The 22,414-nt window shown below is 39.6% G+C and overlaps 3 protein-coding genes across 4 annotated transcripts; all 3 read left to right on the forward strand.

Annotated features, from left to right (window-relative positions):
• The first annotated feature begins 288 nt into the window (after positions 1 to 288).
• On the forward strand, positions 289 to 3,708 carry LOC121642586 (solute carrier family 25 member 53-like). Its single transcript, XM_041989344.1, has 2 exons — positions 289 to 483; positions 1,366 to 3,708. Exon 2 carries the CDS (start codon positions 1,401 to 1,403, stop codon positions 2,259 to 2,261), a length of 861 nt encoding a protein of 286 aa, XP_041845278.1. The 5' UTR covers positions 289 to 483; positions 1,366 to 1,400; the 3' UTR covers positions 2,262 to 3,708.
• A 780-nt stretch (positions 3,709 to 4,488) lies between these two features.
• On the forward strand, positions 4,489 to 7,227 carry tmsb1 (thymosin beta 1). The gene is made up of 3 exons (XM_041991041.1): positions 4,489 to 4,645; positions 5,618 to 5,732; positions 6,914 to 7,227. Exons 2-3 carry the CDS (start codon positions 5,630 to 5,632, stop codon positions 6,955 to 6,957), a joined length of 147 nt encoding a protein of 48 aa, XP_041846975.1. The 5' UTR covers positions 4,489 to 4,645; positions 5,618 to 5,629; the 3' UTR covers positions 6,958 to 7,227.
• A 3,258-nt stretch (positions 7,228 to 10,485) lies between these two features.
• Positions 10,486 to 22,227, forward strand: zgc:66447 (SLAIN motif-containing protein-like). 2 transcript variants are annotated; one of them, XM_041990650.1, is made up of 9 exons: positions 10,486 to 10,765; positions 11,216 to 11,886; positions 14,433 to 14,569; positions 15,323 to 15,442; positions 16,535 to 16,675; positions 16,879 to 17,208; positions 17,336 to 17,479; positions 20,807 to 21,104; positions 21,232 to 22,227. In XM_041990650.1, the coding sequence occupies exons 2-9, from the start codon at positions 11,228 to 11,230 to the stop codon at positions 21,284 to 21,286; spliced, it is 1,884 nt and encodes a 627-aa protein (XP_041846584.1). In that variant the 5' UTR covers positions 10,486 to 10,765; positions 11,216 to 11,227; the 3' UTR covers positions 21,287 to 22,227. The 2 variants fall into 2 exon arrangements, with proteins under 2 accessions (XP_041846584.1, XP_041846585.1); XM_041990651.1 differs by having other exon boundaries at positions 11,219 to 11,886.
• The last annotated feature ends 187 nt before the right edge of the window (positions 22,228 to 22,414 follow it).

Here is a 22,414-nt window from a genome sequence, read left to right on the forward strand (position 1 = left end):
ACATATTTTGATTCTAATGAGTTTAATTTTTTTTTTTAGTAATATCAATATTTACTGCAATATTAGCCTTTTAACACGGGTTAATGTTAAATGCACACCGATATCTATAAAGTTGGTTTTAGTGTCTCCCTGATTAAATAAAAATGAATCAAAAAGAAGGAATTTGATTGATGCAACCAATCATCGTGGCGTAGCCCGACGGCATGACGTAGTTCGTCTTGACCAATAGTAATTCGAGCGGAGGCGGGCAGAGTCTCAGGCAGATTAAGGTGAGTGCATCTTGTAAGCTTTAATGCTGTGGCACATCATCCTTTGTAGAAACGGCTACCATAACTGCACGAATGTTCAAAGTTAATCGCGCCCACGTGCTATCATACTAAAAAATTAAACTGATGCACGAGCTGCCTTCAAATCGCAACCAAACATAACGGATTTCTGAATTGTCACCAGGGCGACATTTTTTATGTGTTTTTGGCTGATTTGGTAAGTGCTTTATTATTACATAGTCTTCTATGAATTACATCAGTAATGTGTGACATTAATTTGTAGCTTTTGATCTGAGTTGGTCTGATCTGTGTTGAATTATTAGATGGGACCTACCAGATTTAAGAGCCGTTTTATTGGCTCATTTATCACCACTAAAGTCTGTAAATGTATTTTTTCGTCATATTAAACGTTGTCTGTTCTGTTTTGTTTATCTTTTTGGGTTACGTTATAATATTTTTATTGCTATTTAACGTCACGGAAGCGAAAGAGAAATGTCTTTATGTTATTTGGCTCGGTTTCATATCCTGTCTGGCTTTTCCGGATCGGAAATACACATCAACACAACATATTCTTTAAATTCCATCAGACATTCACCTGCAAGCCTTAAACACCTGGGACTATGCGCCTCTACCTTCTGATGTTGATAATCTATTAAGTAAATTATCTGATTATTACCCTATATCAATTAACAAATTCCACAGCTGTAATTTTTATGCACTTTGCTCTTGTACATTCATCATCCAGTGAACAGTCTGAACACCACATTCTATAAAATACTCATGATGACAGTTAATGTAATCCCTTGAATCACATTAATCCCTTTTCTTTCACCATGATTTTCAACTTTGTGATCTATAATTGATCTGTTTTGGATCATGTCTGATGTGCTTTGTTGTTGAATTTTTCCAAGTGCAAGAGGTAAGAGTTAAGCACAAAACGACTGTTAGAGGAAACTCTGGGGAGCTCTGCCTCTACCTAGTTTCCTGGAAGAGGATGTTTCAGTGAAGTTGAGTTGTGGTATTGAGGTGTTTGGGGTTATTGTTGTGTCTCATATATAAACTTATTTCTGTATCTGTGTATTCTTTTCTATTAATACAATAACAGACACCCACAACACTTATACAAGCTAGAAGATGGCAGGAAGTCCTCACCATAAAGACGAGAAGGGCCCTGAAGGTACAATAGTTCGCTTCCAGAGCTACTTACACGGCGGAACATCCAGCTTGCTGTCCACTGTCATCGTCTTCCCTGTTTACAAGACCATTTTCCGTCAACAAATTCACAACACTTCAGTTCAACAGGCAGTGGGTCAGCTCTGCAAAGAAGGACCTGTGAAGCTCTACCGGGGCGTGGCTCCACCACTACTGATGAGGACGCTGAATGGCACTCTGCTTTTTGGCCTGCAGGACACCCTGCTCCGTCAACTCTCCCTGTCATCCCAAAATGTCATCTCTGCCCCTGCGCTGGCTGGGTTTGGTGCAGGTGTAGTGGAAGCAGTGGTCTTTACTCCCTTTGAACGTGTTCAGAATGTGTTACAGAACAGCCAAAATGACCGTCAGCTACCTTCCTTGAAGAGTGTTCTTATAAAGCTGAAGGTGCAGAGGATGGGTTTGGGCTTCTACAGAGCTTTCTTGCCCATCACAGCCCGCAACGCCCTGGGCAGCTCCCTCTACTTTGGCCTGAAGGATCCTGTGTCTGCCATAGTGGCAGGACAGGGGCTCTCTCTGTTGTTCTCCTCCTTCATTTCGGGAACACTAACCTCAATGGCGATCAGCTTGACTCTGTACCCGCTGTCTGTGCTAGTGGCAAACATGCAGTCACAGGTTGGAGGGGAGCTGAAAGGTGTCATGGCATGTTGGAGGGTTCTGTGGAAGTCTCGGAATCAGAGTGTGGCCCTTCTGTACCGAGGGGGTTCTCTTGTTATTCTTAGATCATGTATTACATGGGGTATCACCACTGCTATCTATGACAGGCAGAAGAAATGGTCATCCTGAACAGACGCTGTTAAAGATTGTTACGCTACGACAGTGATATGACTATATTACATCAACTGTTTTGTAGAAATCTTTCAGTGCACATTTATTTGTGAACAAAAAGCTTCAAATTCCACCTTTTGTACAGGTGCTCAAAGTTTAAGCCTTACTCACAGCAGACATGTTGGCTATGGCAGGAAAAGGCAAACTCAGGTGTAGCATCAACCCAAGAGTCCTTGTGGGCCACAACCATGTTACAGTAAGCCAACATGAACAGTTCTAGTTCCTATTTCAACTATAATTTAAAATACAGCTTGACAACTGCAAATAAAAAATCCGCAGCCAATTGTGTTAGCAGAAACTATTGTGTTTAAATCACTGGATTCAAATGTATAAATTGCTGGTTTTGTTTGTCAAAATGCATATTTATAAGGTCAGCACTGCCAAGACTTGTGCCCTTGTGAATATTTCTCATCAGCCAAAGTTTTTTGTGTATTAAAGTTATAGATATGGTGCTGGGGAATCACAGGTGCCTTCTTTCTTACCGTCTGTTAAGGGAATTCATAGACGTTTCCCCTGTTTGGCACTAATAACTGTGGTTTAATATCCTTGTGGTACACAAGTAGATATTTTTATTTTTATTTAATTTGTTTTAATTAACTCTGGAAATTACTGTACTTGGACTGTAACTTAACCATACTAACATTCTGATTCAGGAAAATTAGATAACTCTAATTTCCTAAAGCCTGAAAGAGTAAAGCTCCATGCTGAAAGGCATGGGGTTTTGCTGGGCATGGAGAGTCTCACAAAATGGGCTGCATTATGGGGAAAATTACTCTAAAAGCTTGAACTGATGATCTGCCTCTTTGTAGTCCCTTGCTGTCATGCAAGTACTAATAGTACATAAAATAACTTGATGCATGTTTATCATTTTTCAATCAGTATATCCAATCATATATATTACAATTAATATTAATACAAATGGGAACCATTGTGGCTCAGGTGATAATGAGGTCTATCACTGGTGGTGAAAAAGAGGTTCATATCTTGAAAGTATCTACTATATACGTATAACTTATAAAAAGGAAATGTATGCATTTGGTGCTTCAATTCTGCCTGGATGATTTAAACTTGACAAACAAGACAAGCTCAGTAAAGGGGTTGTGACCAGATATTTTGATGTATGGTATGATTTTTATATCCTTTACAGTATCACTCTCAGATTTACTTCTGGATAGTTTATTTTGTGCAGGATTGTCCCTTTAAGTTAACAACCTAAGATATTATACCATTTTTTCTGAATGTTTTTGTTGGTTATTTTCTAATGTTTTTTAATGTAGATTAACTCTCAACTAGCCTTTTTAACAGTTTAGAGCACTGATACTCACTTCGGTCCTACGAGGGCCGCAATCCAGCAGGTTGTCCATGTATCCCTGCACCAACACACCTGAGTCAAATTAGGTGGCTCTAACAGCCAATCAGGTTCTACACAATGACTCATTAATTTGACTCAGGTGTGTTGGTGCAGGGATACATGGAAAACCTGCTGGATTGCGGCCCTCGTAGGACCGAAGTGAGTATCAGTGGTTTAGAGTGACAGTTTACACATTTGTTATGCAAACAACAATCTTTTTTGCATAAAGAACTGATTCTTTGAAATTGTAACATGTATACAGACATCTATAGCCAGTAGCTTATATGATGTACATACTATACATGGTGTGAATGAAATGACTTGAACTAATAAGACAGGTTTTGATGTTCTGTGCTGTTGCCTTACATCAAGAAAAATCTGGACCGCCCTGAGTCCAGTTTTCATAGTCATTATTGAATATTGATGAATATGGGGCTAACAGGTTGCACATTGCCTGTTACAAGGGGCCAGTAATAATGCACCCACAGAGTTAAAAAAAAAAAAAAAAGTAAAACAAAGCAGTATCACAGTTAATGTAGTATGCAAATGTTTATCCCTCTAAAAGTGCTTTAATAAAGTGAACTCATCAGCCTTGCGTCGCTTTTTCTTTACATTTCTTTCTTAATAAAACTGTCATTTCTTAAGCAGGCCACTAGATGGCAGTGTGTTACTTTAAACATGAGCTTGTCCATAATTTCAGCAGAGCTGTGGCTGTCAATGAAATTAATTTCCTTCTAGAGGTGTTGCACATGATTGCAACCTTGCATAACAAGAAGTTTGCCCAAGGAACAGCTTGTAATTACTGGTCCGAGCATGTCCAATTGAAATTCTCCTCCTGAGCATCGTAGAGCCAATCAAAAGCGAAGCGTCAGTGTCCATGTTGGCGTGCAGAAGGGCGTGCTTTCTCTATTTAAACCGTAGGCTTTTCACGGATTACACACAGACGCATCTTACCTGGAGAGGACGGTCTTAGCTCTCGCCCCTGCACCAGGTAAAAATAATTTGGCGTGTCCTTTTCTTATTGTTCTTTTTCTAATTTTTGGAGCCACATGATCTAATGCATTAAAAGGTAGCTTCGTGTGATCAGAAAAATGCAAAATGAAGGACGCATTTCTTAAAGAAAATATTAATAAAAGCAAAGAGTCCACGAGGTGTTATGTAACATTTTGCTGTAGGCCTTAAAGCCATTTCTATTTATTTATTTATTTATTTATTTATTTATTTTAGTGGCATGCTACATGGTCCTTTATAAGAGTGAGAGTGCAGACATACCTGGCTGCTATGCTGTGTTGCATTCTTGTGCAAGCAAACAGTTTCACTATGGGTAGCTTCTTAGTTAGTGGGTCAAAACGTCGCTTTTTCCAGCTACATGTCGTGCGCAGCCTTGTGACGAGCTTTTAACTCTTTGATATGAAGCTGAATATAAACACCCTTTCACGCATCCATTTGCGGCGCAGACAAGGTGTGGACGGTGAAGAAATTAAATGCCAAACTGGTTCTGCTTTAATGGGAGGCTGAGCTTAACAATAAAATAATAATAATAATAATAAATTAAACAAGGTTGTCCAGGCTTCTTGTCAGACTTTGCTGTTTGGATCGGTGGTCCTAAGAGCGCATCCAGTATTTTCCTAATGTCCGCACATAAATGCAAATCAGTGCAGGAGTGCGGCTTGTTACTTACCTGTCAGGTTTATCACGCGAATCAGCTTTTCCGTAAATAACAGTGCAGTGTAAACTGATACTCTATATGATAAGTGTATGTTTTTTTCTTTTGGCTTGCTTACAAAAATCTATTGTGCAACCCTTTATTGTCTCTATTTCTTTTTCTTTTCCCGATTTTGCCTGACGTGTGGTTCAGTTTTTGCAACTGTATGAAAATGCACTGCAGACAGCATGACTACTTCTATTTTCAAACTCTCGTATTTTATGTGTTCATTTATTTTATTTTTTTTTTATCCATTAGAACTTTTCCAAAATGAGCGACAGCAACCCAGTCAACCAGGAAGTGGAGCAGTTCAACAAGAAAAAGCTGAGAAAGACCAGCACGCAAGAGAAGGTCCGCCTTCCAACAAAGGAGGGTAGGTGCTAAAGAAAAAAGAAGTGTGGTCTTCACAAAGGTTTTCCACACCTGTTTCACATTTCACCTTTTTTCTGGGACTCTTTTTTTAAGTCCTCCCTGCCTATAAAAATGAAAGGAACATTGCATCACAGCGAAGGTACACACCCAGGTGTTATTCTACTAAAGACTCTAAGTCACTTATTATAAAGTCTCTGCCTCTTTTCACGAGCTGCATGATCGACAGCCTCACATTCAATCTGTTCTGACATGTAAAAATGTGTCAAAATGCTCACAAGCTCCCTCCTTTCTACTCTACCTCGATTTCTTAATCTGAATGCAGCCCCGATTGGAACGGCACACAAGCAGGAGGCCCTGCTGGTGCACGTTTGCCTTTTATTAGTCTTTTATGACATTTCCATCCTACACCAGAGCTACACCTTAAAGGAGGAAGGTGTGGTGATCATTGCTGTAGAAAAATGGCTGTGTTGTATTTACTATTAGCTTTGTACCAGTTTTACAAAAACTGCAGAGAAACTGACTTTTGAAAAGGAAATAAACATTTTTGTCTTTCAAGGGAGAAATGTAATCAGATGGAAGATGTCTCAGTATTAGAAAGCATCCTGGTATATTTTTGATTTATAAAACAAATTCATTCTCAGAAGCATTGGTATTAATAGAGCAGGCATTTCTTAAATGATCCAGTTTCATTGTGGAAAATTTAAGATCCAGTATTTTTGGAACTCACTTGATGCAGTACAGCAAAATATCCCATATCTCTGTCTCTCCAAGTTAGATTTTTGCAAGTTAAGTATATTGCCCAGCTTTGTGGGAGTACCACTTCATTTGTACTCTGTGCACACCCAATAATTTTGAGAACGAGGGATGGAGACACCTGACTATTTGCTGGAAGTTCCAACCAGCTTATTAGCAACAGAGCCAAACCCATGAGCAAAGACATCTGCCATAGTGGCTACTGTTTTCTAAATGTAAGTTTTAAAACATTAGGTTTACAGCGGTTTGTCCACTGCTCAAATACCTGAAGCCCCACACACAGCTCCTATTGTGAGTGTTTAGATGGAAGGATGCCAGCAGAATCAACACTAGAGCACAAATGTTTGCATAAAGTGATCAAGATAAAATTCACCTACAGTACTATGTTGTAAAGACTGTCTTGTTTGTCTGTCTCTCTTGTGATCACAGAAATTGAAGAGGAGAAGAAAGCCATGAAAGAGGAGAGCAACTGAAACACACCCACCATGAGTCCTCTTCTTTAGTACTGCTTGTCTTCCAGTTAGGAGTCCTATCCATCATCTCAACCTCTGTTGCTGTTTCCTCTGCAGCCATAATTTAAAGAGTTTTCAGGATGACGCTATAGGGAAGGGTCCCTATGTAATTCCAACTCATTTCATTTGGATATATTTTAGTGTTTTCCTTCTAGTGTATAGTGGTTAATAGAGCACAATGAAGACTTAGTGTAGGTTTAAATAAAAAATAAATCACGTGAATAATGGGGGGGAAAAAAAAAAAAAATTCTGTAAAGAATGGAAAATCTATTAAAACATGCTGCATTGTTTCAACACCATAAGTTTGCCTGTAAATGGTGCCATTGAGGAAATGTTGTGAGAAATAATACAAAAGATGATATTTTTGTTTTAATAAAAATCAATGTATCGAATATTTTGCCTTCAGTTCATTCATCTATCTGTTGTTCATACCTGCTTATTCCAATCCAGGGTTGTAGAGGAGTGGGTGGATTGCTATCAGGAGGCAGGATACACTCACAGGGCCAACACAGAAAAAAAACAACCACTCAAGCTCAGGGAGAATTTAAGAACACCAACCTAACCTTTGACTGAGGGAAGAAGCTGAAGTACCTGGAGAGAACCCATGCATGCACAGGGAAAACATGTAAACTCCAACCAGAAAGGCTCCAGTAGCCTTCTTCCTGTTCTGAGACATTTTGCTTCAATTTATGGTATAAACTTTGCTCAAAATCCTGTTGAACACAACCTGATACTTGTCTTCTGTCCCCTAAAAGATACCCTGAAGCAGAAAACCACATTATAATATTTTTAAACTATCACATGGTAATAAATGGTAGATACCTCCCCCCCAATTGTTTTTTTTTTTTGTTACATTTTGTTACAGGGCCAAATAAAGACCTCATATTAAAAAGTTGGACTTTTCTTATAATTTTTTCATGGGTCAGGCCTTAGGGGGTTAACCATCACACTACCACATCACAGCCCTCGTTCAGTCCAATAAAAGGTGTGTTTTAAATAATCACACTTGGGAAGTCGTATTATTTGAGCTCAGTTACATTTTCATGCACTGTTGGTGGAATATAGCTTACATTCTTGTCATTCTCAGACCAGTTGCTGCTTCAGTAGACTAGAATGAAAAACTGGGGGAGTGTAAGGGCACAGGATGTTTTCATGCTACTCTTTTATTTGTAAAAATCAGTTGTATAAACAAGGGTTGGTTGGCTGCAAGCACCAAACGATTTGTAAAGGCTCATCTTTCTCAATAATGTTTCATTTTAGATATAGTGATTCACATTAGAGAGCATGCACATTCAATCCTGTCAGACCACTTAATTATATGCAAGTATTAAATTTAATCTATACTTGAAAGTTTAAATTGGATTTCTGTAACCTGGTGAAAATCTCATGGAAATTTTTTAAACGAGTCAAAACCTGCAAAGATTCAGATCCAGGCAGGTCTTCATATTTCACACTGCCAACAAGAGATGCAGTACAGGTTAACAAGGTGAAATATTTGCACATGCAGGTCCCTTGAGTTTGCTTTCTTTATTAAATTTTATGCATATTATACGAACATCCTTGTTTATATGTTCTCTGATAAAATGTGCTGGAGAAAGCCTGTATTTAAATACAAACGTTAAATGTGAATCAGTGACACGGCACAATCTTTTTTCTCAGATTGTGCATGTAGATTGCTTAAGGTAGGTGTTTTTCCACATCAAGCCTGTCGAGACATGCTCCCACTTCAGCATGCAAAAACTTGCAGCAAAGTGTAGCTGGCTTTGGTTATAGTAGTCACTAAAATTCTAAACGAAATCACCTGCATTTAAAGTTAGATTATGAATAACCATTTAGAATGATTTGAGTAATAAGAAAAATAAATTTATTTCAACAAAACAATGTTGACAAAACAGTGATCGATACACACAAGAGATAATTCAGGGTTGGGTTTGTTTCTGCACTCCCACATCAGGATGCAAATAGCAGCAGAAAATGAAACAGCAGGACACAACAGGATATTAGATGGGAGCCAGTTACAGAAAAAATACATTTTTACATATAATTTTCACAGGGATCATTGGCTGCTTTGTTTAAAATGTGTATAATCAGCCGAAAGCAATCTTCGTCACTTGCCAAACAAGTTATACAAGTACTCTGGCTGCACAAATTATTCCTGAAGGCAATGCCCCACAAACAGTACATTTGAAACCTGTGTTACTTCTGCTTTGTATTTTCCCTCAATTTACTCAACTACTTCACAAAACAGAAGAAATGAAGAGAATGTTAATAAAAAATGGGAGTGGGGCGTTAAAGTCTCACTCCTAGTTTTTATTAATTATTAATTAATTAATTAATTATTATTTTAGTAAATTTAGGGAAATAGACAAAGTAGAAGTAACAATGGAAATAACGCGGAACGTTCGTCAGTACATAAAAGAAGCACGAGATCCTGGTACACCAATTAGACTGGCGCACAAGGTAGAGCTCGGCTAACAACTTGGCAGCTTTAGCGAGTTTTCATACCCCTTTGCGACTCTATTTAAAAGATATATATATATATATATATATATATATATATATATATATATATATATATATATATATATATATATATATATATAATTAACCCCTAGAAGTAGTGGGCTTTTTGTTGTTGTTGTTGTGGTTTATTTGTTTGTTTGTTTTTTTATTAAAAATCTTAAGTTGTCCAGGCTTTTTAAAAATGAAGACAACGGCTGCTAGCAGCAATGACACCATATACATTTCTGTCTTAATGAAGTCTCTCACTAAACTCACTCTCACTGTGGAAATTTCTGTCTGTTATAAAGTATTTTTTCGTTTAATTTCTAAACTCTTACTAAACACAAAACACTGTTGTTTCCTCACTGTGTTGTGTAGAAAGTGTAAAGGATTATCCATTATGTTAACTTGCATTAGCATTCTTTTTCTAGACAATCAGCTCCAGTGGCTCCAGAGTTTTCCCCAGCACAGTCAGCCTTCTTGATGACTTTGCTCAGTTTATTTCAGTCTCTGGCTCTAATCCTGCTGCAGATGGCTGCAAAGTATACAATATTGTGCTTTCTGCAAAAGACTTATAGAAGATATTACTTTATAGATGCAGACAAAGTTGTTAAAATGTCTTTAAAACAGGCTACAAGTTAAAAAAAAAATACTGGATTGAAAATGCATGAAAAAAGCAGCCAGTGCTCAGAGAAAAAGTTTACCTTAATATAGCTTGTAGATCCATTGTACAGAAAATTACAAGTAGGATTAAAATAAATTTTGGCTTCTTGAAGGCGTAATATAAAAAGGGCCCGCTAATACTCCCCCTGCTCTAATGTCGTCATTGAGTTTATTGACTGAGACCTAAGCACATGAACAGGCAGAAATAAATGAACAGCGACACCCAGCGGGCAAATTACGAAAGGCGTTGTTGCAGTACCGCGTCTCCCCATATGGGGGCGCTTAACAACTGGAAAACCCGAAGAAGGAGGGGCCAGAGCTGCAGGTCTGTTCGCAGGGCCAACTAAAGTCCATCATCAAGCTAGTTAGCGACGCTACGTGGTGAGCGTTATCGGTGATGCGCTCACTAGCAACAACGGAAGATGGACTAACTACGTGATATTTTCTCCAGTGTTTAGACAATCACTTTTAAGCTGTGAGCCTTTTCATTTTGTAGTAATTAGCCTCTTCATTCATGCGGTCGCTGGTGCACAGGGGAGTTTGAGCTCTGAGTGGCGGGCAAGCTCAGTCATCAGCTCAGAGGGACAACACGGCTCAATCACCGGTATGGTTGTTTTGTTGATAGCATGCTAAACAGCTAACATTAACTAGAGAGTTTAGTTATACGTGTATGACTTCATTTAACTACGATACCGTCGGTGCTGCTTTATAACGGGAGTGTGTCGCATCGTCGTGTAGTTAATTAATCAGTCAAAACGACATTATAGTTATAGACGACATAGAAATAAACAGCGAAACTGTTCATTTAACCCACTGTTGGCGTGTTTATATTCGACCTAACGTGTTTTGTGCAATTGCGGTCTAAATCCAGTCTGTGTAAACCAGTGAACACTGACAATAATGTTTGGGTTAGTTACATAGTAGAGCTGCTGTTGTGCTGCCTGGAAGCTTGTGTCCATGCAGCAGCACAGTGGTGTTATCCGTTAAAATGTTTCACACGCGCAGTTTTAATTTGCTGCATGTTATATACAGTTAGTATGTTCATCTCTCCCAGCAGAGAATCGGTATGGTGGTACCGGACAGTGCCGGTGTGGTCCATCAGCCTGACAATGGCAGCACCACCGGCCTCACGGAGAGCTCCGAGCCCGGGTGTGAGGAGGTTGGGGGTCAAGACCTCGCAGCGGGGGAGCTGGAGGAGGTCCGGAAGCTGCAGGAGCTTGTTCGTAGGTTGGAGGTCCAGAATGAGACCCTGCGAAACAGGGGAGGCAAGACTGTCATCCCCAGACCAACCAATAGCAATTTCTCTGCTGCTGTCAACATTAATGAGAGACTGACATGTGAAGGGGTCACCAACTCCCACCTTAGGTTGGAACACAGCTGCGAGCTGGGCAGTACAGACTTTAAATTGTCACCCCCTCAGGACAGCAGCAGTGGTGAAGAGATGTCTCCTTTGCCCATCTCCAGCACGCTGGAGGAAGAGGATGAAGAGGGGGCGGTTGAAGAGGATGATCAAGGTCCTTGCAGGGGCTTTCTAACTCTGGCCTGTAGCAATGGAACGGGACAAGCTCAGGGGCAAAGCCAGACGCCAGAGAGCCCGTCTCAGGAAAGTTATGAGTCAGAGACGCTTGCAGAGAGTGACTCGGGAGTGGACCAGACTGCACTGGATGAAGTGGATGTCCTAGATTTGGAGGATGAGTGTGCAGAAGTAGAGGATGAAGACAGCTGGTAGGTATTATTTTCTGCATTTTCACTGGTCTCTAGTAATGCTTTGAAAGGCACACCTTTTCTCACATGTGGATTATCCATCATCTGTTATTGCACGTCACGTAACATAGCAAAGATAAGAAATACTAGTAGTATAGTAATCTTTGGAGGAAATTGTGTTATGGCGTCACAGGTTACAGAGAAGTCGTAAAGTTTCCTGTTATGTTTGCCTGTCAGGAAAAGGCCGTATCTTCTGAACCTTTGATTTAAAAGTGTACAACTACCCCCAAGGGCAATGACTATGTAGCATGTATAATTAGATTAAACCTTAAACTCCTTTTTCTTAGTGCACACAAAGTAAGTATTTTTTGTGAGCTTGATATGCAAATGCTTGCACAACAACAGTTTCACTTTTTTGTAACAACAGTGGAAATTACAAAGTGCTAGTGATTGGGGAAAAAATGTGCAAGAGACTAAATCGAGGAGGAGAATATTCAACTTTATAACCAAACAATGTAAAAACAGTGCGAACCTGCTTCAGGTCATGCTCTCTTAAGCATGACCCTCAACATTCTCACCAACTTCAACACCTGTCTGGTACCTGTTTGGCAAGTTATGTTTACAGCAAATTAAAGCTGAAGCATAAAAGTTTGCCATTGTCCCATGCCCAATGTATTCATTCAAGTCAAAGAAATGCAGTTAAGAGAAATATTGCCTGACATAGTTCTGCTTTAGCTAAACCTCTTTACACTATAGGTCAGCATATCTACATTAATCACACCATGAATGCAGGTAAGATTGAGGTTTTTAGAACACTTGTTTCTTATTTAGAAACAAGATTAATGTTGTTTGTTTCATCCAGTTTAAATGACTGAAAGTAATTACCGAAAAGCAACAGAGGCCTAATTATACATAATCCATGTTTATTTTATGCCAGAGATCAGTCTTGACATAACTGTTTCTGCTGCACCTGTTATATTGTCTGAAACAGGAACCATATTGTGTTCCTGATGACTACTGATGGGGCTTAACAGCCAGACTATTCATGGCTTATTTTCAGTTTCACGTTATTAGCCATACCATATGTGCTTTGTCAAGTTATCATAGCCAAAACGCTGGGTAATCCTAACAGCAGCATAATCTGATCTGCTCTGAGTTGGATGCTGGCGCATGGCTAAACTGCTTTGGGTGGGATTGAACAGCATGTGATCTGAGGGCCACCCCATGTGTGACCAGACACAGTCAGAGACAGAAAAACAGGCAGCATGTGGAGGTTTTGTTTTGTTCTTTTTCTCATATCTAATTTGACAAAAATTAGGCTAATACTTACAAACCTGTGTAAATCGTCTGGTATGACTTTGTTTCAGCAGTGATAGCTGCAGATATGTGTTTTGTCTGAACAGTAATATGAAGGAATGTGACTAGATCAAACTTGGGAATCATTACTGTAAATCAAACACAGAGTTTGCATATGAATAAACCAAGTTACTATTATCGTGCCCCCCCTCTCCTCTCCATCTCTGACAGGGTGTATGACCTGAATGTTGCTCTTTGTTTTGTTGGTCATTCCAGTGGGAAATGGGGCCTTTTGTGTTCACCCAGTTAGAAGATGATTTGTAGCTGATTGGGGCAGAACCAGTCAGTCAAGGCCTTTTGTGTATCCAACTCAAAGGATCAGCCCATGTGGTCGCCAGCTCAAAAGCTTGTGGTTATTTCATGGGTGTTTGCTGTCACCAAGGCAATGCCAGACATACAGCAGAAGAAGCAGCGAAAATGCCATCTGATGGACTTTGCTCATAATAGATGTTCCAATTGATTTTTTTCTTACTGTTAAAAGTGATAACATCCACCCACACTGCTACAAAAGCAACACGTCTTAAGTTTTCTCTCAATTTCTGCTATTTTTTGCAGTGTTTCATCTCTGTTTGCCGTCCTGTGGGTGTGTCCTACCTTAAGATCAGGACGAGCATAGTTTGTTTAGTGGGTGTAGAGGAGGCAAAAGTGGATTTCAGACTGGATAAGGTGTAAGATGTGATAAAGGTTTATGTTTGAGTTGTGTGATCAGTCAGTATTTGGTCTGATTAGATCAGGGCTACTTAATTCGGTCTTATGAGGGCTGCAGTCCTGCAGGTTTTCAATGTGTCCCTGCTTCAACACACCTGATTCAAATTAAATGGATCCAACACATTGAAAGCCTGCAGGATTGCAGCCCTCGTAGGACTGAACTCAGTAGCCCTTGATTAGATTATTCACTTACTCAAAACAACCTGGTTGGTTCTGTGTTGTTGGGTCTTTGCTGCAGCAGTTTCCTGGTGCCAAAAAACCTGTTAATTTAGTTAATAATGTTATGTGCATTTTCCCATGCTCAATACTAATATTAACGCTGTCGTATTACAGATTTGCAGCTTTAATCTGCAGCCGACTTACTGACAAACACTTCTGACAGGAATGTTTAATAAGAAGCAGATTAGGGTTACTTCGTCTTTACTGCCACATTTTTCCATTCATGCTTTTACCATGTGTGTAGGTTTTCATCCTGTGTGTTTTTTGTTTTTTTTTCCCCGCAGGTTGTACGTGTCTCCTAAAAAGCAGGTAGCTGATCTAGGGCCAGACTCGCCGTTGAAGTGGTGTCGACAGGCTCTCGATCATCGGAGCCCAGAGACAGAAATAGCTTGTCGGACACTGATCAACCGCTTGGACCAGAGTATGCATTTTGTGTGTTAAACTCTTCAAAGCAATCAAACCAAAGTATTGATTAAGCATTTTATTCACACCATATCCAAGGCTTCATATATGAACCACCTTTCAGTCTGTTGCTAAATTTAAGCTCCTTTTTAAGCATCCTTATAATTTGAATTTTGAATTTGAATTTTGCAAGTCTAAAGTGTGTGAATTATGTTTGGGGACCCGATTTAGCACAGTCAACCTCTTTGTATTCTTATTTACTGCTCGCCTTTTTAGTGCATGTGCACAGACCTGTCTTTGTTTAAGTTGCATGACAAAGCCTTGGTAGCAGCAGTGACTGTATATTCACCTCTCTTTGTGGACAGAAGTTTGCGTTTGATCCAGCAGACCCCTTTCAGTATCACACTCGCATATTCAACCTCCTGCAAACAGAAGAACCTGAACAACAAAGCTATTCACACCACAGCTGAATGACTACATGAAGTCATGGGTTGGATTGGATTACCTTCCCCCAAGACATTCTCCTTTTTAAACGGCTGCACCAGACTGGTGGCAGAGAGCAAGTCACAGTCAAATAATGAGAGAAGCTAATGGCGTAGCAGTAAATGTGTATGAAGACAGTTAAAAGAAAAACACACCCAGTAAATATGCAAATACTTCGACATCTTGCTGTCATAACTCTTGTATGAATGTTTTACAACCAACCCTCTATCAAACTCAACACCCTGTCTTCCTGTTGAGGGCCTGATCTTTCCTGTCCTGTTCTCTGCAGCGTCTCGATGGAGGAACATGTACAGCAGCCCTTCAGAGGCAGGCTCAGCGAGCTCAGGCCTGATCTCTCCTGGGTACCACAAATCAACTAACAAATCCCTACTAACTTGTGGCAGCTCAGGTATGGCATGACATTAACACACTGCCCCTCAGTGGCAATAACATCAGTCTTAAAGATTTTTTGGTCAGTTCAGTGTGTGTACCGAAGCATCAACTGTGTGGTCTGATTGAGAATTTTGGAAAAACTACTTTTGAACTTTTTCCATTTTGCTGTCTACATATACCATACATTACTATGAGCCATTTTCCATGACTTTCTATGACACTCCACTTTGATCTGTTGTTTCTACCTTATTTCTGAGATAAATAGTCAAATATGGACTTTCCTGTCGGTCAGTGTGTTATTGGTTTTGGTATCTTAATGCAAAACAAAGGATTGCTGCATTAACTTCCCATGTCTGCATCACAAACGGATCTTTCTATTCTCTGCACTGCAATTACATCTGTTATCTGCATACATATGTCAGAGATGATATTCTCCTATAATGAATAGTCTTGATTGTTGTTTATTTAACTGAAAGGAAACTAGTCTGTGCCTGCCAGAGGACACTGGTCTGCTTTGGAAGATGGTCAGTAATTGTATGAAGTATATGTAATTTATACCACAAGGGATAAAATCATGGCTCTTGACTTTGCAGTGGAAATTGCTTTTTATTTCTCACAAAGATCAGCATTACTGATGTTGCTGTGAAAACTCTTTGCATGAACTTGAAAATGCTTGGCTAGTGAGATGTGATTCTGTCTAATCCCTGAGTTTTTTCCATAACATCGCTTCATGTTTGTCTCACTGATTGTTAGGTGTGTGTTAAAGGAGGAACTTCATTTGTAGACTTACACTACTGGTAGCAAAGAAAAGGTGGAGGAGCATCTTATTTCAAAACCAAGTCGGCCCTTTAATTTTTTAATTGCTAGGATTTTTACATTGACCAATCAGCTTACAGAAAACATAACAAACTTCATCAGAAATTGGTTTCTCCACTTAATTATCCTGAAATGATGGTGTAGTTATATGCAACATTTGTTGTATTGTTGCAGCTGTTACTGGTCCCTGCTATAGGTTGGAAATATCTTCAAAATTTTGTGACCCATATTCTTACTGTTATCTAGTGAGATCCTGCTTGTTGTTAACAATTAACTGTCCCCGTGTTTTCAGGTGTCACAAACATGCAATCAGCCCTGAGCTCTCAGTCCTCCATAGACAGTGAACTCAGCACATCAGATGACTCCATCTCTATGGGATACAAACTCCAGGATCTCACCGATGTTCAAATCATGGCTCGCCTGCAGGAAGAGAGTGAGTAGAGGCTGCACATGGTGTTGTCACAGCCTGTAAATTTATTTATGGCAGTTGATAAGAAAATGGATTGAGCTTGCATGGTTAGACTTTGTTTTAAATTTTTGCATAGTGGTTGTATTACATGTGAAGATATATATGTGTAAAGTTCTTTTAAATTGCTTCCTTCTATATAGTTATTGCTTTAATGTATTTGGTGGCAGGTCTGAGGCAGGATTATGCCTCAAGCTCGGCATCTGCATCACGCCGCAGCTCCACAACATCTCTACAGTCCCTCCGTCGGGGTGGAACATACAGTGATCAGGAATTTGACACGTACAGCCTGGAAGATGAAGAGGTTGAATTTTGCCCGGCACCACAGCGTCGACATCGCTTCACCCCCTCGCCTTTAGGCTCACCTCGTTGCCTCTCTCCCTCCACCTCCAACCACGGTCAGGAATACAGCAGCCGACTCGGGGCACCGCGCACAAGAACACCCAGACGATCTCTCCAGGGCCCAAGTGCTGAGCTGCTCAAATTTGCCAAAAGTGAAGGTAGGCTATAATTACAAAGAATTGAGCAACGTAATGAAGCTCAAGAAGATCCGAAGAAAGATTCTTGCCCCAAAAAGCTGAGTTGATGAGTGTTCTGTTGTTAAATGTTCTGTACATGTGGTTCCAGAGGAGTTGAGGCACAGCATGCCTAATTTGGCCCCCCGCACCAGCCTACGTTCCCTGGAGGCAGTCAGAAACAGCCGCAGCATGGAGGCTAACCTCCAGAGCTCTGGCAACCGCATGTCTCACCTGACTCACTCCCCCTCCGCAGGTAACCTTACCCTCCTCACCTGCACCCCACCACTCCTTTATCTTGCATTTAGCCCAGTGCAATGTCAGTGTAATTTCACCTCTTAACCTCTGCATGACCAAAAGAAAGCTTTGTCTAGTGTGCTGATGCACCAGAGCAGTGTCTTATGAATAGGCCTAGTGCTGAACAATTAACAATCAAAACTATTTTAAATCAGAAACACAGTTTAAAACGTTGCAATTAGCAAAAAACAAGGGAGTGCGATTAATTTTCATGTTACACAGTGCACATGATCCAGGTTTCACCCCTGCAGGGTCCACAGTTTTACAAATCCACTCATCTCGGACGAAATTCCCGTCTTCTTTCTTGTGCAACAGTCATTAAAACATCATGTGACAGCTACACTCAGCTGTGAAGGCGGATTACATTTGCAGACTAATTTTCCATAAATGACTGAAACACAGTGACAAAAAAACACAAGAGAACAGAAAAAACTTCTGAAATGTCCTGATGAAGTAAATAAAGACGGTTTTACTGAGTGGAGTCGCTCTAAATATTCTTAAAGTTCAGAATTCAGATAACTAGTTGACGTTAATAAACCTACAAAGAATGTTGCATCCATTTTAAGCAGGATGCAACGCAGAACCAGTTAGAGTGTGCCTACCTGCATGTGCACGCTCGTGTCTGTGTGTGTGCACAGGGTAGAACTCCGTCGAGTGCAATACAGAAATGAAGAGAGAAATGACGCAGTATGGTGTAAATAAGATGATTCCATCAGACTGTTTTTAATACAAGGACAAAACTGTTCTAGAGGAAATGTAACCTTCAGGCTTCAGTGTTTGGTCACAGTTGCATCCTGCACGAGATACATTGTGATGTCATCTCGTGGAAATCCTCCGTCTCATGTCATAAATTTATTTCTCTTTGAACACTGCGTCACAATATTTGTCCAAAAAAGATTTTTTTTCTAAATTGTTCAGTCTTCAGACCTTTCTCTTTTGGTTTTTGTTTTTTTTTTTTGTTATTATAGGAGCCAAATATTGTAGATGTTGTATGTACCCAGTAGGGGGCACTGTATTGTTACCTGGAAAGGTAATAGACAAGGGTATATAAGAGGAAGACGTCATTACGTCACCAGGTGTTTTGACCCTGAAGGGCAAAAAGGTTTTTGACCGCAGTGGCGCGAGTTAACAAAACTGTATTGTCTGTCTTGAAAAGCATGATTGCAGAATAAATAGAAAAGGTCTGCATAGCAATTAGAAGTGGACATTTATTATTGTTTTAATGACAGCGACAAGGCGCGTCAACCACCACCGAGTCAAACATTCTCAGTGCTTTGCAATAGGCTTAGCTCCTTTAACAGTTATCCTTCAAAAAACTACACAGGTGTGTACTTTTACTTCAACTAGCTGGTATAATTGATCACACGAAAGTCTACAAAAATTTGAGTCAAGTAATTTTGCTGAATCAAACAACAAGCAAACTGATAAAGAAAAAAGGCAGAAGATGAATTAGATACACTTCAGCAGTGTGGTGAAAACTCTTCAGAAGCATCTGTTCTGCACCCCTTCACATTTAATCACATTTAAACACAGTCTTAACCCTTTGATGCAGTGTCCACTACAGCAAACTCCTTTAAAAGCTGTTTTCTAGTATATATGTGGGTGAGGATGGTACACTTGCAAATTAGCCACTTCAGTGGACATTAGTGAGTCATCCAATACACTGCTACTCACTGAAGTATAAATAAGTACATTATATAATTTAACATATACAGACATTATAATTACAAAGTTTTCCTCAGGGCTCAACAGGAAAAGAAGATGGTCTGCAGCTATACTTCCTATAGAATAGATGTATAAATATGATAGGACATTATTTTATTGATATGTTTGTAGGGTAAACAGGTCAGTTAAGATTAATAAATGCAAAAGAAATCACTGTACATTTGATTAAAATGAGCTAAATAAGTGCAAACCACTTAGCTTTTACTTTATTACATTAGCACAACATTTACAGCCAAATGTATCATTTTAGACACGGGTCATTGTTGTGGCTTAAAATCTTCCAGCCAAATCACATTAAAGGGAAAATCAGACTGAAATGCATTTGGAATATGAAATTATGCAATTTAACCATTATGAAAGTGATCTGACCCATATGGTCTAGCCCTCTGTAACCCAAGTGTTGGGTTGAGACAGGGTTACTGAGGGCTAGACGATGGAGAGTTTTGGCAGTCATAAATGAATTAATATGGTACTTAGTTTCAAAAACTTTGGACATTAACTAATTAACCAGCTATCAAAAATAAACTTGTATGCTCTCGTGAGTTGAAAATGTTTTAGCCTTGGCTGACACTCCTTTAATGCTGGCAGGTTTGGACTTTATATTTTTTAATAGAGAAATGCATCTTTTTTTTTTTTTTTTTTTTTTATGTTTGTGTGTGTGTTTGTTTTTTTTTTTTCTCCAACAACTTGAATAGTTTTGGTAGGAAAAGGGTTATATACATTGTAAAATGATCAGTGCAGATGCATCCTTCATTTGTTTGGTTGTTTGATTATTTATTTATTCATTCATTCATTTTCATTTTGTGAATTAGGGTTCTGCATTAACAACAAAATCAAAATCCTTTTCACACTAGAATCCTTAAACTTGCAGGAAATTATATAATACCAGACAGTGCTCTTTTTAACATCAGTGATGGAAGACAAGATGATATAAGTTGTAGCAGTAAGTGCTTTCATTAGTTTGTTTTACTTCCTGCAGTATGACTGTTGTACATACTCGCATTGCAATGTTAATGTTGAAACAATATAATGTGCTGCCCTGGTCAAGCACGTGCCCAATGCTGGCACAATACTTGTTATTACAAACGGTTTTGTAATCTCACATCAAGAAACGGAGCAACTTTGGGCACAAATTTTGATCATATTTTGAACAGAATGATAGAAAAATAAATGCTGCACTGAATATTTATTCCATGCATATCACTGGATGTTATCCTTACTTCTTAGACAATCTCTTAATTATTACATTGCTTGTATCAAAGCCACGTGACAGCTTAGAACTAGTAGTAGTACAAAGCATCCCTGATTGTATCCTGATTCTTCCCAGACCATTTATCTAGCCTGATGCTTTCCTAGTAATGTACAGGTAATGCTGTTGTCATTCACCTGTTACATGATGATACCACTACCCCAAAGTTATCCTTTATTAATCCAGTGCTTCTTCTTCAAAGCTTGGTCTACAAGTCCTATATATCCCGAATGGGTTTCAGAAAGAAGATCCTCTTTTTTTTTTTAGTCCAGCATGTCCTAAGGAAGCAATTCTGCTTATCTCCTACACAAGGTATGACTTGCAGTCGTCTGCGTAGCAGTGGCCAGTCTCCTCTCTCCCTGCGAACTCCAGTTAAGGCTGTCACCCCTGTGGGCTCTATGGCAGCTGGTCGTCAGCCCTCCAGAGGTCTGCCCGTTGTCCAGACACCACCTGCAGGAGGGGGTCGCAGGATCCAGTCACCAGGATCTGCCAACGGAGGAGCCTACGTACCTGGGAGAGGCTCATCTGGGGCAGGAAGGCCCACAGTGGGGCGGAGTCAGGCTTTGCCATCAGTTTCCATAAGAAGTAAACTCTCACATCCTCCCAGGAGGTAAGTTCCCAAAAAAAGTGCTGTTAAGGAATGGAAACATTATAAAGCATTTATTTAGTTGTAATAAGTGTGTTTAAATGACACTTGGTCTCTTGATAATGAAGACTAACCCCCTATTTATTGGTAGGTCTTTGGGTATGACCAAAATCTCTGATGAATCCTGGAAAGATGGCTGTTACTGAGTTCTCCTGGTGATGAAGGACGTTCACTGCTGCAACTTTCACCTGACTTCTCCTCTATACAAACAACAAAACCACTGTGTCCACAAAAGTGTCAACCAACCTTGGTCTCCCATTTCAGACTGGAACGCTGGGCTGCACTGGATTTGTAGTTAATCTCTTCCCTCGCATGAAACAATGTCAACCCACACAAAAAAGAGGATGTGTAGGAAGACGAGGAGCTTCACAGACACACTCCATTTGTTTTATAGACCAACTCTAAGCTTCCAGAAGATTTGTTTGTGACTATTTTATGTATTTTTCTATGGTAATAGTGAGAAACTGCTGGAATTATAAGAACTGTATTACTGTGCTGTTGATGTTATTGATATGAAGACAATTTTAATGAAGATATTGCTGGTTTGTTCATTATCTGTGTGAATTACTACTAGATGAAGGTGCTGAGTGTTGCATGCTGGGTTTTGTTGTTCACCTTTTTCCCCCACGGCCTTTACATTACCCTCCCAACTGCAGTATGACAAATCCTTCATGTGATCTTTGCAAATTTTATGAATGTTTGAGTGGTCATTGTAAAATCTTTAGATTTGTGTTGTGTTTTGCTCTTTGCCTACACAGCAATGCAATTCTTAAACCACACTGCCCTTATTCATTTTATTTGGGGGGAAAAAATATGGTTTGTGCCAAGGTGCATTACAGCTGCAACTCTTTAATTCCTTATATAATCTTGAATAATTAAAGGTACTGTTACAGTACTTCTAAGTTTTCCATGCATTTTTACTGCATATCTAAAGGTGGATTTTAGTGTTTGCCTTTGGAAACCACTGTAATAAAGATGTTTATGCACAAAGGCCTTGTGCCTTAGTCAGCTATGCACCCTCGTGAAGAGTGCCTCTGAAAATTAGGAGCTGTAATGAAAATTGATAATAAAGTCTACCCTGAAGCTGTTATTGTATTTTGTTATTATTATTTATTTATTATTTATGCATCTACCCAAGTCGACATCTGTTTGCATTAAGCCTACTCAATCAACCCGCAGTACAAGCAATAGTTGCATACCGTCATCATCTCCCGGATATTTCCTAGGTGCATTACCACCTCAGATGAGAGCTGAACGCTACCCACCCCTTGTGA

This window comes from Melanotaenia boesemani, chromosome 7, assembly GCF_017639745.1.
Source record: "Melanotaenia boesemani isolate fMelBoe1 chromosome 7, fMelBoe1.pri, whole genome shotgun sequence".
NCBI classification, from domain to species: domain Eukaryota; kingdom Metazoa; phylum Chordata; class Actinopteri; order Atheriniformes; family Melanotaeniidae; genus Melanotaenia; species Melanotaenia boesemani.

Coding starts and splice junctions, on each gene's coding strand:
- tmsb1 (XM_041991041.1), top strand. CDS start 5,630: ATGAGCGACAGCAACCCAGTCAACCAGGAAGTGGAGCAGTTCAACAAG. Junction 5,733..6,913: donor CCGCCTTCCAACAAAGGAGG/GTAGGTGCTAAA, acceptor TTGTGATCACAG/AAATTGAAGAGGAGAAGAAA.
- zgc:66447 (XM_041990650.1), top strand. CDS start 11,228: ATGGTGGTACCGGACAGTGCCGGTGTGGTCCATCAGCCTGACAATGGC. Junction 14,570..15,322: donor GATCAACCGCTTGGACCAGA/GTATGCATTTTG, acceptor TGTTCTCTGCAG/CGTCTCGATGGAGGAACATG. Junction 17,209..17,335: donor CAAATTTGCCAAAAGTGAAG/GTAGGCTATAAT, acceptor ATGTGGTTCCAG/AGGAGTTGAGGCACAGCATG.
- LOC121642586 (XM_041989344.1), top strand. CDS start 1,401: ATGGCAGGAAGTCCTCACCATAAAGACGAGAAGGGCCCTGAAGGTACA.